This window comes from Stegostoma tigrinum, chromosome 5, assembly GCF_030684315.1.
Source record: "Stegostoma tigrinum isolate sSteTig4 chromosome 5, sSteTig4.hap1, whole genome shotgun sequence".
Classification (NCBI taxonomy): domain Eukaryota; kingdom Metazoa; phylum Chordata; class Chondrichthyes; order Orectolobiformes; family Stegostomatidae; genus Stegostoma; species Stegostoma tigrinum.
In genome coordinates, this window is record NC_081358.1 from 90766051 (window position 1) to 90783272 (window position 17222).

A 17222-nucleotide genomic window follows, 5' to 3' on the forward strand; every position below is an offset into this window, starting at 1 on the left:
AGGCAAATTTAATATCACAAATCCTTCAGACAAGGAATTGAACTGAATTTTATGATATAGATAAGATATAAACTACAAAAAAATTAAACACCTAAATAGAGTAAAGGCAAGGCTACAGAACTATTATTTAAATGGTAGCTACAGATTAGTTATAGCCTGAAATGAGACAAAAATTAAAAATAATATGTTCTTTTTTTTAAACAGACAATCTTGAAGTTCTTGCTGTTTTATGCTGGAGACTTGGCAAATGCCTTCTTTGTTGTATTATTTGGAACAGGCCTTTACTGGCTTATATTTTTCAAGGTATCTCGAAAGACATAGCACTATAATACAATGTGTTATAATTATAATATCATCACATAATGTATGATGCACATCAAATAGTATTTATTTCAATTTGTCACCAATTATGAGTGTTTTGAATAAACTTAATGTAAGCTTAATATTTATTTAATATTTATTTTTTCTAAAGACACCATATCTAACTCATTTTTAGGCATAAGTTCAGTGCATCATCTGTTTATTGCTTACATCACCACCACTGTCTCAGGGATATCTGGGAAAGGGCAATAAATGCTTGTCTGGCTAGCAATGCCAACACCGATAAATTTTTTTAAAAACTATATTGATACTTGCTTAGCAATTACTTGTTTCTTCAGGGTCAGCGGATTGCTTCTGTTTTTCTGCCCACACCTAGCCAAGAGGGACACTTTATTGCTTGTGTGATCAGTGCATTTGTCCTAAAGGTATGTGCATAAAGGATATTGGTCATCTTTGGGTTTGGACTACAATATATCCTCATGTCAGTGAATTTTAACAGATGTTCTTTTCCCAACCACCACTGATCAACAAAAAGCATAGACTCAGCTAGAAGACTAGAGGAGGTTGCTGAGCTAGACTGGAATGACCCTATAAACTATTTTGTAAATGAAGATGTGGATCTTGAATGCGTTGTCCTTGAACACAGATGCAGATTCAAAAATGCATCATTTATATATCAGAAATACACAGAGTAGGAGATTATTGTTCATTACATCAAAAACATGTTTCTTGTTGAAGCTGCCAACAATGTTAGCAAGCATTAAACCTAGAAAGGACCCATGAGAAATCATCTGTTTGGATGTAAATGGTGTCATTAAAATTGAACATGGCTGCGTAAGATCAATTATGAGAAATCCTTTAACTCAATGTGTGATTAGGTTTTGGAATTAACTACTCAAGAATGTAATGGTATCAGGTAAAATCAGGCTTGCAAAACGGAACTGGAAAGCGCCTAGTCAGAAAAATCTGCAGGTGGGGGGTAAGGGTGGGAAGTGGGAATACATAAGTTGCTCTTACAGAGAGTGACAAGTGGGCCATGTAGTGTTATTGCAAGCTTTAAACATTCTATGATTCTATAATAAGCAATGGTCTATATATTCCATGACGAACACATCCACTGCAGTTAATCAAGTATATTTATTGCTTAACTTATTATCTTTACAATTCCAGATCCCATCCCTGAACTGATACTACTGTTATCCTTTGTTTTCTGTGCTATACTTGTTCATTACACAGTCATGTTTACTCTGTTCAATTTCTTTTGACATCAGTACAGATATTATTTATTATTATTTTCACTATTCTTGATGTCAATTCTCAGTTTCTTCAGCTTTTACATCAACTGGGAATACAGTTAACTATGGATATCTTTTTCATTGACTGGGAGAGGCCCAAGGGTAAAATTATCAAGTCCGTTGCAGGTAATGTTGCATTTTGTCATCTTCATTTCAAATATTCAGTTTTAATATGTTGTCAGATTTATTAATTATTTTGTGCATTACTATTGTTGTTATGATTCAATATTTTAAACAGTATGAAATTTTGGTCTGAACATCACCCACTGGAAGATGTTTACAGGACTAGAACATACACTTTGTAATCCCTTACTGTTATGTTTTCCAGTTTACTAATCAGAGATTATTCTCTTCATCTGAAAAGAGTTTCTTGCGGTACTGAAATTTATAACCAGAGAACTCATTAGCTTAATTTTAAATATAATTGATTAATTCAGTTATATGTTTGCAATTATAATTATATGTTATGTTTGTCTTATTCAAACAAGTTTATAAAGATTGGATCAGCAATTGCAGACCAATCGGTTTAACTCCAATGATGAGGAAATATCTGGAAACTATTATTCATATAGATATAACAATCAAGTTGAAAAATGTGTTTTGATTCAGAAGAGTCACCATGGGCTTGTTAAGGAAAAATCATGTCTAACTAACTTGCTGAGCATTTGATGAGGGGAATACCATTGATGCGATAAACATGGACTTCCAAAAGATGTTTGAAATAGTGCCACACTGTAGATCAAAAGGGATAGAAATAACATAGATAGTAAATTGGCTGAAGGATTAGAAATAGCGATTATTGGCTAATGGACACTTTTTGAGCCTGAAGACAGTTTATGTGGAGTTCGCCATAGATTAGTATTCAGACCTTTGCATTTCTTGAGATATATAATCCAGTTTCTGGTTTGCAGGGGACAATTTCAAAAAGTTTCAGATGACATAAAACTTGAGAGTATTGTAAGAAGATTATATAGAACTTTAAAAGCACATTGACACATTATTGAAGTAGATGAATAGTTGGCAGACATAGTCCAATGTGGAGAAGTGTGAGATGATGTGCTTTGGTACAATGATTATGAACAAACGTGTAAAGAATAGGGTATTATTCTAAAGAATTTCAGGAACAGAGACACCTGGAGTATATGTGTATAAGTCATTAAAGATGGCAGTACAGATAAAAAGAGCTGTTAATAAAGCAAACAATGTTCTGGTTTCACCAATATGGAGATAGAATACAGGAAATTATGATGAAGTAAGACATTGATTAGACCTCTTCCAGTTTTCTGTGTACAGTTGAATAAAAGCAAAATACGGTAGATGTTGGAAATTTGAAATAAACACAAAGAATGCTGGAGAAGCCCAGCTGGTCTTGGCAATATCAGTGGAAAGAGAAACAGAGTTAACATTTCAAATCAAGTATGACCTTCTTCAGTCTTCTTATCAAAAGATGGAGCAGGCTCAATGAGCCCAATGGCTTACTCCTGCTTCAAATTCATATGTTCATGCGATTCAGTATTGAAGAAGAGACAGAATGATAACCTACAAAGTGAAAAAAATGTTGCTTTTTTACAACATAATCTTATAACAGAGATAAAAATTAAATATGAGCAGTTTGGTCAAGTTGGAAAGTGAGAATGAGGAAAGATAAAAGATGACAGGTCAATTAGTTAAATAACTTGCTAATGGATTAGTAGAAAAGTGGGATGCTTTTAGATAGTATGAAAGGTTATCTATTTACGATGAAAAGAGATTAAAGTATCGAAAGAATATGTACATTGGTAAAAGGAAAGCCCTGCATATGGAAATAAGTGATGAATTTACAATGTGATTTATGTAGATGACCCAAATAAAAGCAGAAAATGCTAGAAAAACAACTATATTCACCTACCTTAAAAATGTTAAAACAGAACAAATTCAAGTTTCATTTACTCCTCCATCAGAACTGTATTCTGGCAAAAACATTATACACAGACAGAAAGAGGATCTTTACTTCTTCAGCTATTATTTTCTGTAAGGGAAAGTAGAAGTGTGGCTCAACCAGATGTTTCTAAAAATTCATATTCTGATGACAGTATTACAGGGGGCCCCAGTGAATTATGAAATGCAATAATTGAGCTTGAAAACCTGGCTCTCCTTTGTTTGAAGGTGATTATTTTACATTGCATTTCCAGCATTTTCTATTCTGTGTCTGTTTTGGATTTTAGTTTCTTATATTCATATATGAATCAAATTGTTTGTTCATTGCTTATAGGTGGAGGTGATATAAAGACTGCCCCAGCTCCTGTTAGCATTTGGAGGACATATTTTGTAGCAAATGAATGGAATAACATCCAAACAATCAGGAAAACTAATCCTATTTTTCAAATCATTGCTGTTATTTTCTTTTTGAAAGTAAGTTTAACATCAAATAAGTGAGGAAAAGAACTTAAACGAGCATTGAAGAAATTGAAATAAAATTAATATTAAATAGAGTAAAATTAAATTCATTTAAAATAAATTTTACTGAATAATATATTTGAGATTGCTATTATCGCAAAAAGTTGGGGACAAAAGACACAAGCTCAGAAGGGGCAAGGTGTACAAACAATTTAGATTATATCCCATTACGTACGTGGTGGTAATCAAAATAGGCAGCGAAATGAGATATTGGACGTACGTGCTTGAATATGTATTTAATTGAATGGATGATTGGGATGGTATTATTGTTTGATACTTGAATAAAAATATGCTAAGCATGATGGAAACCTGGAATAAAAACTGAATGTTCTTGGAAAAACAAAGCATGTCTTACCCTATCAGACAGGAAGAGAAACATTGGTAACATTTTGGGTCCAAAGTGACTCTTCTTCAGAACTTTGGAATAGTTCTGCAGAAAGGTATTATTGAACTCAAAGGTTAACTCTGCTTCTGTCTGATGCTACTAGATCTGCTGAGCATATTTTGTCATTCTATGGGATTTAATTTGTCTTTTTCCAGTCTTGTACTTTTTCCCAGATTTCAAAGACAAAGTACAAATTGTTACTATTTATGATCATCTACCATTTTCAGGCAAAGCAGTTAGTTATTAATTCAGTAATGACTCAACATATAAACATTTGTATCTTTCCACTTTATCCAACATTTTCTTTCCTTTTCTGAAGATATCTATATTAGTTTTCACACTCTTGCATGGAGCCAGTGGTAGGTGCAAGCATTCTATACATACACTTAAAGGCACCAGGTCCTGTACCATTTTAGTTGAGGCATCAGCAATCCCTGAGCAAATTGCTGAGTCAGAATTATTGTGTTAATGGTTGTCAAAGAACTGCTAAAAAAAGATAATAGGAACTTTAAAGACCATGGAACCATAGCAAAATTATGGCACGGAAAGAGGCCACTCACTCATCATATCTGCGCTGACCAAAAAAAAGTTCTACTCCCCCATTCGAATCCAATCTTCCAGTACCTGTTCTGTAGCCTTACAGGTTAGAGCAGATCAGAGTACCTTTTAAACAAGTTGCAGGTCTCTGCATTCAGAGCTAAATTCAGCAACTAATTCCAGATACCAACCATGCTGTGAATGAAAATGTTTAATTTTTTGTCCTCTCTAATCTTTCTACCAATCACTTTAAATCTGTGCCCCAGTAATTTACCTCTCTATGAGGGGAAACAGATCTTTCCTGTCTACTCCATCTAGGTTCCTCAAACTTTTGTACATTTCAACTGAGCTACATCTCAGTCTCTTCGGTCCTAAGCTTTTCCAATCTTTCATCATAGTTGCAGTTTCCATGCCCTGGAAAGATTCTTGAAAGTTTCCTCTAAACTTATTTTCAGAGCAATTATATCCTTCCTGCAATGCCAGAACTGAACAGAAAATTCCAGCTGTGGCCTAGCAAACATCTTATTCAATTCCAGATTTCTAGAAAGCCTTTGGCAAGGTGCCCCACAGAACCCAAATGAGATAACAGCCTTTGGTATTCACCCTAAGGTACCTGCATGGACAGAGAGTGGCGATAAAAGGATCTTTTTCCAGGATAGCAGCTAGGGATCTAAACAATTTCTGAAGCACAAGGGGCCTCTAGGATTCTCTTAAGATAAACATGTAGTTGGTTCATTTTGCAGTTGGCAAGGCAAATGAATGTTAGCATTCATTTCAAGAATTCTGGAGTACAAAAGCAAGGTTGCTGAGGTTATGTAAGGCTTTGATCAGAACGTATTTGGAATATTGTGAGCAATATATTGGGCTCCATTTCTCAGGAAAGATGTGCTGACATTTGAGAAGGTCCAGAGATGGTTAGCAAAAATGATCCTGGAGCTGAATGCCTTATCATTTGAGGAGAGGTTGAGGACGTTGGGTCTGTGCTTGATGGAGTTTAGAAGGACGGGGTGGGGGCACAGTGTTGGTGATCCCATTGAAACTTACAGAATACTGAATGGCTTGGATAGAGTGGACATGAAGAAGAATTTTCCACTCGTGGAAGAGAGTAGAACCCAAGGGCACTGCCTCAGAATGAAGGGATGGCTCTTTAGAATGGAGATAAGGATGAATTTCTACAGCCAGAGGGTGGTGAATCTGTGGAACTCATTTTTGCAGAGTTCTGTACAGGCCAAGCCACTGAGTGCATTTAATACAAATATAAATAGGTTCTTGATTAAAGGGATCAAGTTTTGCAGGAAGAAGACAGACGAATGGAGTTGAAACACATTTCGGGCATGATCAAATAGTAGAGTAGACTCGATATGCCAAATGGCTTAATTCTGCTCCTGTATCTTCTGGTCATATGGTCTTACCATTTCCTAAATGGGTGCCTAGAATCAAGGGACACATTTTTGCATAAAGGCCAAGCCATTTAGGATTGAGTTGAGGAAGAATTTCTTCCCACAGATCATCAGAAATCGTCAGAATTCCCTATCCCAGAGATTTGTGGATATTCAGTCAATGAGTATTTTCAAGACAGAGATCAATTTCTTGGTAACAATTGCACGAAAGGATATTGCGATAATGCAGAAAATTAGCTAAATGTAGATGATCCACAGTGATTTTATTGAATGGCGAAGCAAGCTCAGTTGGCTGAATTGCCTACTTCTGCTTCCAAGTCCCAGTGGTCGAGATAGTTAATTACTATTTTATATCTGTCTTTACCATGAAATACAAGTTGACCATTCATAGAGAAAGAGGAGTAATCGAGATACTAGGTGTGCTAAAAATTGATAAAGAAGAGGTGTTGGATAATACTGGCTGTACTTAAAACTTTGTAGCTTTATTTAAATTTTTATGTCAGAATATGCCGAACAACTTGAAGACAGTCCAGAGGCCTGACAGAAATGCATGTGAGATGCATTGTCACCAGAAATCAAATATACCATTAATGCAACAAACTCAAAAATCAGTACTGCGGACTTTTACAGGGTATGGTTCTGCAGAAGCCATCAGTTTCTACATTACTGAAGAGTTAACCCTTCATTTTAGGGCTTAGATAGTAAATTGAGGCAATGTTTTCAACACGGAGGGCATCACAGTGAAAATTGATCTTGTCATCTCCCAAGAGCCCGGGTACACTCCAGCAACAGTCACTGGATTGCGATAAGGAACATAACTTTGACAGAATTTTTTTTATTCTTTGCTTACCACAAGGTAGATGAAGCTAGTTACAAGACCTGAGAATAATATTGGTAATGTTCAGAAATAGGATTCTTCTTGTGCCTGGCATAATGAATAAATCCAATAATTTAATTTTAAATGGTGACTTCACACAGAAATAAATCCCAAGACATTTTATAGAAATACAAGACAAGAGTTATTGAGCCACAGACAGCAATTTGATCTTGACACTGCTGCTCTAATGTAAAGGAGAATGCCACCTGCCTACAAAAGACTAAACAACTACTCTAAGAGGTAATTCTTCTGTCTTTTTGCTCCTCAAAGGCAGGCATATCACTTGTGGCATATATAAGCATTATTGTCAACCGCATTATATAATATTCCTTCCTCATGGCTAAGGAAGGGGTTTGTGGACAGCAAGCAGAAAACCATATTGTCGAGGTTTTAAATGAACTGTAAGTGTATCCACACCACATGGATTTCATTGGCCCAAGAAAGTGTCTCATCAATACATTCTCAAGGCCACTTTGGAGCAGGCACAGGTCTAGAAGTGATACCCGCGTTCCATGAATAAAATACATGGTGAAATCAGCGATTAAACTTACTGCTAATTGATCTTCAAGGGCAGGAAGATAAATTCTACCATATGAATACCTGTTTCTGTTTTGGATTGGTTTCTCCATTGCGAACTTTATTGCAAGATTACTTTGTAGGTTTTGCTATGGTTGTACTTTTTTCAAGCATAATGTTTTGTACTTTGGTGTACTCTCTGTTCAAACTTAAATTTAGATTTTTGACTGACTACGTTATACTACTGTAATATAATATAGCCTAGAATGAAGAGAAAATGTAATAATTTTGTTTTCTTGTTTTCAGGTTGTTGGATTTGAAAATCTGACTTCAATGGATCCTTATTCTCAATTAAAAAGAACTGCTGAGAGCGATGTTGTACCATCAAGCCGTATACTGAGATTTGGCATGGCCAGTACTATTTGGTTGACAATTGGTCTCATTCAGGTGGGAATGTTGTTAAGCTGTGATTTTAGTTTTTCTTCTTCTTTACTCAGATCTGTGCATTACTGGCAGGGCTAGCATTTGTTGCCCATCCCTAAATTCTCTTGAACTGACTGGCTTGCGGGACCATTCAAGAAGACTGTTCAGAGTGATCTACATTGTTGTGGGTCTGAGTCACTTGTAGGCCAGACCAGGTAAAAGTGACAGACTTTCTTCCCTAAAAGGCATTAGTGCACCAGATGGGTGTTACAACATGTCCACACATATAATAGCCAGAGAGCACGAAGAGAAATCTCAAAAAAAGCCTATATTCTGTATTTTTATTCATAAATTCTGTTTCATTTTATAAGCAGACAACCTTGAAGAACTCATAAAATAGCCACAGCGGATCACATGATCATACTTCCAGAAGTTGCATTGTGTGGATATTCCAGCTCAAGAGTCTGGAGATGAGCTTTTGCTGTCAGCCAGCTCTGGTCAAAGTGAAACATAAAGATTCATTATGCTAAAATGCTTTTAATTACCACATGACCTGACAATGGAAACCTTAAGGGGCAGGAATTAGGGGTTGGGGGAGGTGTTAAAGCCACGCTGCTACCATAAGACCTTCTAATTATTGCACCAAGATCAGCTATTGATCCTGAAATACTTGTCCTTGTCTCAGGGTTGAACATGACTAAAATTGGGACAAGGTGCAGAGCTGGATGAACACAGCAGGCCAAGCAGCATCAGAGGAGCAGAAAAGCTGACGTTTCGAGTCTAGACTCTTCTTCCAAAATTGGAGCTGGTTGAATTACTTAAATGTACATGTCAGAGGTTCTTAGTTAATTGCTATTTGACCTACAGGGGAAGACAAGGAGGGCTGCCATAGACTCTCCTTCTCTGTCTCACATGGGCCTACCAAAGCAACTAATCGTAGATACTGACCTGTGGGAAGTTGTAACTCCCATGAACTGATTTACCAAAACTGTAACTGACAGTGATAGTTTTACAGCAGGTAAGGAGGCCGTTCACCACATTAAGATTGCGCCAGTTATCAAGCATCTATCTCCACTTTTCCTATTTTAAAGTACTTGGCCCATTGTCTCATATGTTATGGCATTTCAAGTGATAATCTTTTTAAATGTTGTGATGGTACTTGCTTCCGCAACCCTTTCAGGCAGTGAGTTTCAAATACCCACCAACCTCTGGTGATAAAAGCTCTTCCTTTAATCCCATCTAAACCTCCTGCTTTTACCTTAAATCTTTTACCTAATCTTAAAATCTATAACCCTTGTTATTCTTTCCTATACTAGGAGGAGATGTAACCTCTCTATGCCCCTCATAATTTTGTAATTTTGTCAATCAGATCCCCTCACAGACTTGTGTCCTCTTAGGAGAACCCACCCTATTTAGTTTCTCTTTATAGCTGAAACGCACCAACTCAGGTAACATCCTGGTGCATCTCCTCTGCAGTTTTTCTAATACATTTACATCTTTCTTGTAACCTGGTGATCAGAAGTGCACACAGTACTCTAGCTGTGGCCTAATTAACAACTTAAACAGCACCATCACAACTTTTTTGTTCTTGTGTTTTTTATTTCGACCAATAATATCCCTTATATCTTATGGATCACCGTAACCACCTGTCCTATTGCCTTTAATGACTGATGAACAAGCACGCCAACAACTTCTTAACGTCCTACTATTCATTGCCTTTGCCTTGTCGGTCCTTCCAAAATCCATCACGGTACATTTCTCAGGATTAACTTCTATCCGTGATTTTTCTGCCCATCTAACGAACCACTGTACATCATCCTGTGGTTCCTCCCTGATTTAGTGAGTCATCTGCAAATTTACTGATCTAATCTTCTACCTACATGTCATAGATATCATCATAGATATTATAGAATCCTACGGTATAGAATAGGCCATTCAGCCAAGTCCACACCGTCCCTCCAAAGAACATCCCGCCCAGACCCATCCCCCTACCCTTTTCCTTTAACCCTGCATTTCCAATGACTAATCCACCTAATTTACACATCCCTGGACACCATGGGCAAATTAGCAAGGCCAGTGTATATCTTTGAACTCTGAGAGGAAACCAGAGCACCCGGCGGAAACCGACATAGACATGGGAGAATGTGCAAACTCCTCACAGACAGTCACCCGAGGCTGGAATTAAACCCAGGTCCCTGGCGCAGTGAGGCAGCAATGCTAATCACTGAGCCACCATGCTGAGCAATGTGGAATTCTATCCAAGCAGGGGTGCCAGGAAGCCCAGGTTCAGGTCCCGGTTGCTTCAGTGGTATGAAATAACATGTCTGATTAGAAATGTTTTTTTTAAAAAGAGGCCTAGTTTACATTCGTGCCTGGCTGCAATTGGCAAGGAATGTCCATCAATACACTTGATGCTTTTAGAGAAAGGTGGGCACCTGAGGAAATAGAGTGCTTTACCTCCCCTTCCAAATACATTTGTATTTAGCCCTCTCCCTACTTCTCCCTCACCTTTTTGGTGGTCACAACATAGCCATTGGTTGTGTGTGACAACACTTTTGGATATGAAAAAGAGAATAAAAAAGGAGACTCAGGTTGTGAGGGATTCTTGAGGTGCACTGGTACCTCTGGACCAAAAAGCTGAGATTCAATTCCCACTTGCTCCAGAGGTGCATCATAACATGTCAATAAAAGTTGACTTTTTTAAAGAAAAGAGACCTGGGTTGGCAAGGACTCTTATGGCAGTCCCTACTTCTGAGCCAGGAGGCCCACTCCAGAACAGGCTGATGACAAAATATCTGACCTTTATATTTTCCTGACAATTCTGGGCTGCTGGGTAGTGAAATATTTTTGCCTCAGAAAGTGGCAAGCAGCACAGTGGTGGACATCAAGCTTGTGTCTGGTGCCACCCATTGCCTAAAAACAGTGGCTCTTGGACACGTCATCATGCACCAATTAGAGGACTCTCCGGTGTGCAGTGGAATCTGGTCATTAATGTATACTGCAGACAACAAAGGAGCCAGCACTAAACTCTGTGATACTCCACTGGAGACAGGTTTCCAGTTACAATAACAACCTTCAACCGTCACCCTCTGCTTCCTGTCACTAAGCCAATTTTGCATCCCAATTTGCCAATTGCCCTGTTTTCATGGGCTCTTATCTTCTTAACTAGTCTCTTATGTGAGACCTTGTCAAAAGCCTTACTGAAGCCCACGTACACTGCATCCAAGGCACTACCCTCGTCTATATAGTCACCTCCTCCAAAAACTCAAACCTGTCAAAAGTGATCTTCCCCTAACAAAGGCATGCTGATTATCTTTGATCAATTATTGCCTCTCCCAATGGAGATTAATTCCGTCCCTCAGAAATTTTTCCAAAGGTTGTCGGGTAACTGATATCACTGTTACCTCTCCAGTCTTGTCTTGCTTCATTTTGTGAGTATATGTACGTATGTGTGGATGAAAGAGCAAAACAATTCCCTAGCTTTGATTTCATTCTAGAGGATTATTTTTAAGAATTGGGATTTGACAAACAACATCTGGGAACACATTTCAGCCTACTTCAGTAAGACCATGAGATGTAGGTCATTCAGCCCATTGAATCTGCTCTGCTATTCAATGAAATCATACCTATTTTGATAATCCTCAACTCCACTCTTCTTTCTTTTCCCCATTGCCTTTGATTTCTTTACTTATTAAAAAGCATACATAGTGACCTATTATTGACAGCCCTCTGCAGGAAAAAATTCCACGGATTCAGTACCTTTGAGAGAAGAAATTCTTCTCATTTCTATCTTAAAAGAGTGACCCATAATGGCCTCTAATCCTAGACTCTCCCACAAGGGGAAATCAATCTTTCAGTATCTACCTTGTCCAGTCCCCTAAGAATCTTTCGTGTTGCAATAAGGTCATCTCTCATCCTTTCAAATTCCATGCATGAGGCCCAACTAAATCAGCCTATCCTCATAAGAGGGTCCTCATACCCTAGGATCAATATGGTGAAACTTCTCTGAATGGCCTTGGACCCCCTTGATTCATGGTCAGTTAACTGGGAAAGCTCAAAAGGTTAACTCATGCTAACTAAGGGAATTCAATGACCTAGTGGTATTATCGCTAGTAATCAAGACTGGTAATCCAGAGAGCCAAGTAATATTCTGGGAATCCAGGCTCAAATCCCATCAGGGCAGATGGTGGAATTTAAATTCAATTTAAAAAATCTGGAATTAAGAATCTACACGATGACCATGAAATCATTGTCGATTGTTGGACAAACCCATCTGATTCACTAACATACTCACCAGTTCTGGTCTCCATGTGGGTCCAGACCCACAGCAATGTGGTTGTCTCTTAATTGCCTTCTGAAATGACCTAGCAAGCTATTCACTTGCACCAATCACTGCAAAGTCTCAAAGAATTGAAACCAGATGGGTCACCTGGCATGACCTCAGCACTGGAAAAGACAACTGCAGAAACAGCCCTGTCATCCCTGCAAAGCCCTTCTTACTAACATGTGGCAGCTAGTTTGTTCTTTGTTTTGTTGGCCTTATGTAGACTCTTTGTGCCATCTTCACCATTTGCCTTCCCACCTATTTTTGTGTCATCTGCAAACTTAATATGGTACATTCACTTTTCACATCCAAGCGATTAAGATAAAATAGGATAGGAGCCCTACAGTGGGGAATCAGGCCATTCAGTAAATCGAATCCATACTGCCCCTCTGAAGAGCACCCACCCAGACCCAACCCCACCCTATCCCTGTAACCCTGGTTTTCTTGTGACTAATCCGACTAGCCTACTTATTTTTGGACTGTGGGAGAAAACTGGAGCACCCAGTGGAAACCCACGCAGACATGGGAAGAACGTGCAAACTCCACACAGACAGTTGTCCAAGAGTGGAATTGAACCTAAGTCTCTGGTGCTGTGAGGCCAGCTCCACCGCCCTGCAATATATTGTAAATATTCACGATAAAGCATTGACACTCAGTAGTAGCACTGTTAACCATCTACAAGATGCAATACAAAATTCACCAAACCTTCCAAACCCACAGCGACCATTGAGAAGGACAAGTGCTGAAGATACATGGAAACAGTACTATCTGCAAGATTATCTCCATTCGGTCTACCTTCCTGACTTGGAAATATATCACCATTCCTTCTGTGTTGTTGGGTTAACATGCTGGAAATCCCTCCATAAAAGCTTTGTGATTGTACCAACATAAAATGGACTGTAGTGATTCAAGAAGGCAGCTCACCTCCACCCTCTCAAGTGTATTTAGAGATGAGAAATGAACACTGGCCTAAACAATGACACCTACATTCCACGAATGAAAAAAAATTGAAGTTAATCATAATTCTTTGTAAGTGTTCAAGTATGAAATTATCTCTCTTCCTGGATTTTGCTATCTGAATTACTGAAATTTCAATTAAATAAGTTACTGTCATATTTATGATATAAGCCCAATTGTAAACAGGACAGGACAAAGTACGACAATAAAGATTTGTACTTTTGTGATCATTTTGAAATATAACTTCTAATAGTTAAAAATATGTATTTTGTTTATAGATGGTGTTCTGTACTGCTATTTATGAACGATTTGTAGAAGACAGAATAAGTCAATTTATTGATGTATGCTCAATAAGTAATGTGAGTATTACATTTTTAATATTTTAATTCTGCCTCTTTGGTAGAAGTGTTATCATTTTTTTAAAACTTGCTTTTCGCAATTTGAAACTAGCTATCTAGTCTTGTTCTGCATTTTCATTTTCAGATATCTGTGATGATTTTCTCACACAGATGTTTTGGATATTACATCCATGGTAGGTCTGTGCATGGTCATGCAGACACCAACATGGAGGAAATGAACCTCAATCTAAAGAGAGAAGCGGTATGGTAACTTGTTGTATGATACTCATAATTTAGAAAACCAAAGTAAAAGCTAAACAACCTGGAAATGGACGAATATCTCCCTCTGAAAATGGAGAAGTGGTTAATTTAGTTGATGTAAAGTTTCTATCTGAAACATTAACGTGCATTTTCTCTTTCAGTGAATAAGCTTTTGTGTGTTCCAACATGTTTTGAGTTTATTTTAAGCTATTCGGTTTTTGTAATCAATGTATTTATTTCAATCTAAATTAATCCATTTTTAATTTACAAAGGGGTTCAAATATACCTACTTTATGGAATTCAGATTCATTGTTCAGATTCTTTTCATAAAGATTTTTTTTTACTTTTAACCTTCTAAATTGCTGGCAAACTGTTGCCTTTTCCTTAAAAATTATGAAACATCAAACATGTAATGTTACATATTATGTTTTGTTATAATTACACATATGACCGGGAGACAATGCGTAGTGATTCTATCACTAGACCAGTAATCCTGCAGCCCAGGATAATGCTTTGGGGCTATGGATTCAAATCTCACTGTGTTAGCTGATGGAATTTAAATTTAAGCAGTAAATTTGGAATGTAAAGCTAATCTTTATAATGTTAATAGTCACCATAAAATTACCACCAATGTTTCAAGAAACTCATCCATTTCATTAATATCTTTTGGGAAAAATCTGTTGGCCCAAAACAGTCTGGCCTCCATGTGATCCCAGTTCTACAACAATTTGATTAACAATTCACAGCCCTTTGAAATAGCCTAGCAAAACACTCAGTTCAAGGACCATTCAGGGTGGGTAGGAAGTTCTGCTGTCGTCAGTGATGCACACATCTCATGAGAGAATTTGAAAAATGTATACTGTTCATCAACTGGACCTCTGATCAACATAGTTTACATGTGAGTGCTCAAGTTGCTTACACTCCAACCCTGTCTGCCATGTTATGACCTAACTCAGCTCAGACTGGAATGTAGAATGAGCAGAAATGTCCGCCAATTATAAATTAAGAAGACTGAAGCCATTGGACAGAAAACGACAGGACAGATGTCCACCCTATAACCAAAGTGCATCCCTGCCACTATAGGCAGAGGCACAACCATTTAATGCTCAACTGAGAATGAAGTAGTTGGAGGCAAGAATTCAATCCCTTTCCCAGGAAAAGGTTTGCTTCTGAGAGATATTGTCCAATATATTTTGCCTGTACCTCTGTAATGCGAGCAGTATCATTGAGGGTGGTAGCCACTGATGGGTCTGTAGCCTCTCCCTTCTTCATGCTATGAACCAGATCTAGTAATTGTGGGAAACCAGTGGTAGAAACTAGATTGAGTGCTCTGGAGAGCCAGACGTGGGCCAGAGCAGTGAGCATCAGGTTTGAAAGGCTAGGAGAAGTGAAAACATAGGAGTAGGAGGTGCTGCAAACTAGCATTGGGGCTGGGTGTGAGGAACAGTGCTTCCCCTCCAATTTCCACCAACTTGCCTCAATCCCTGACCTCCCCCTGACAGCGTCAAAATTGCAGTGGGGTTGGTAGCAGCTATTTAAGAGGCTATTAATTGGTCAGTTATTTATTGTGGTGAGGACCGGTAGGTTTACCTAGGCCTCAGCAAAAATTTTGCAAATTTCAAATATGTCGGGAGTAGGGAGATAGATGGTAGAAAAGCCACCTGGGGAATTTTATGGCCACCCACTAAGCAAAGATGGTGCCTTGTAAAATTCTACTAATTCTCTTCAATTCCTTACAATAAATCTGCTTCCATGCCGCCAACTCCAGCCCTCTCTTTTGTGATCATCAGAGGGTGAAGTAGGCTGTTACAACTTTGAAGTCATATTTGACTGCAAAGGAAATCACAGAATGATAGCACAGAAGGAGACCATTCAATCCATCTTACCTCTAACACAAAGCTCCAAATGAGTATCATGACTTCATGCCATTCCCCTTCCTTTATCTGAAACTTTGTGCATTGTTTATATTCAAATGAGCTTTGAATTATCCATGCATCACAAAGACCACTTATAGTCACCTTTGCAAAATCACCAACTCTGCACCATCTCAACCATCTGCTGCTGAAACACTCATCCGTACTTAATCTACCTCTGACCTGTTTACTTTAAGGCATTGTCTGCCGGCCTCCATGTGCCACCCTCCATAAACTTGAGGTCATCCAAAACCATACTACCTATGTGTAAACTCACTAAAACCCATTAATCCATCATCCTTCTTCTAGATGACCTAGAAAGATGCTACAGTATCCAAATTTAAAATTCCCATCTTGTTTTTAAATGCCCCATGTCCGGGACCCTCCCATCACTGTAAGCTCCTCAAGCTTCACATAATCCTCGAAGATATCTACTATCTTTTGCCCAAATTCTAGGCTCTTGAGCAAAACTGTTTCTAAACATTCTAGTGTTGGTAGCATTTTTATCAGCTGCCTGGTTACTGTGCCCAAAAATTCCTGCATAACAGGCTTGAGGGGCTAAACGGCCTCCTGCTGCTCATAATTCATATATTCAAGAATTTCGCTGCCTCTTTATCTTGCTTTCCTCTTTTAGGACGATTCTAAAACCTACCTCACTGACCAAACTTTTCATTTTTGATTTAGTGTTATAATGCTTCTATGAAGGGCTTAATGTTTTATAGTATTAAAGGATGCTGCAAAGGTTTTGATTATCAGGGAGCCTAGCACACTACTGCAGATTTAAATGAAACATTTTTCGGTTAATTCAGGGAATGTGGGCTTCACTAGCTGGGTCAGCATTTATTGCCAATCCTTAGTTGTCCATGAGTTACTTACTGTAAGATTCCTAATTCCAGACCTCTTCCTGTATTCATAGAGCTAGTCCAATTTAGCTTCTGGGCAATAAAGTAACCTGCAGGACGTTGACAGTGGGAGATTCAGTGAGAGTAATGTAATCGAACATCAAGAGTAGTTAGATTCTCTCTTTTGGAGATGGTCATTGCCTGGCTGTGTGTTGGGGGAGTATTCCTTGCCACTTGTCAGCCCAAGATTGGGTCTCATCTGGATATTGTTCTATTTGGACAAGACGACTTTAGTATCTCAGGAGCTGTCAATAAAGCTGAACATTGTTTAATCATCAGCAAACATCCCTGCTTCTGACTTTATCATGGAAGGAATATCATTGATGAAGCAGCTGAA

General features: G+C 38.2%; 1 protein-coding gene across 1 annotated transcript in view; it reads left to right on the forward strand.

Moving 5' to 3' along the window:
• Window positions 1–17222, forward strand: part of tmem67 (transmembrane protein 67) — a 151494-nt gene that overhangs the window by 108729 nt on the left and 25543 nt on the right. The window contains exons 18-24 of the mRNA XM_048529274.1: window positions 205–303; window positions 660–746; window positions 1643–1742; window positions 3868–4007; window positions 8074–8214; window positions 13750–13830; window positions 13955–14071. Coding sequence (XP_048385231.1) covers window positions 205–303; window positions 660–746; window positions 1643–1742; window positions 3868–4007; window positions 8074–8214; window positions 13750–13830; window positions 13955–14071 — 765 coding nt within the window. The remainder of the gene's footprint in view (window positions 1–204; window positions 304–659; window positions 747–1642; window positions 1743–3867; window positions 4008–8073; window positions 8215–13749; window positions 13831–13954; window positions 14072–17222) is intronic.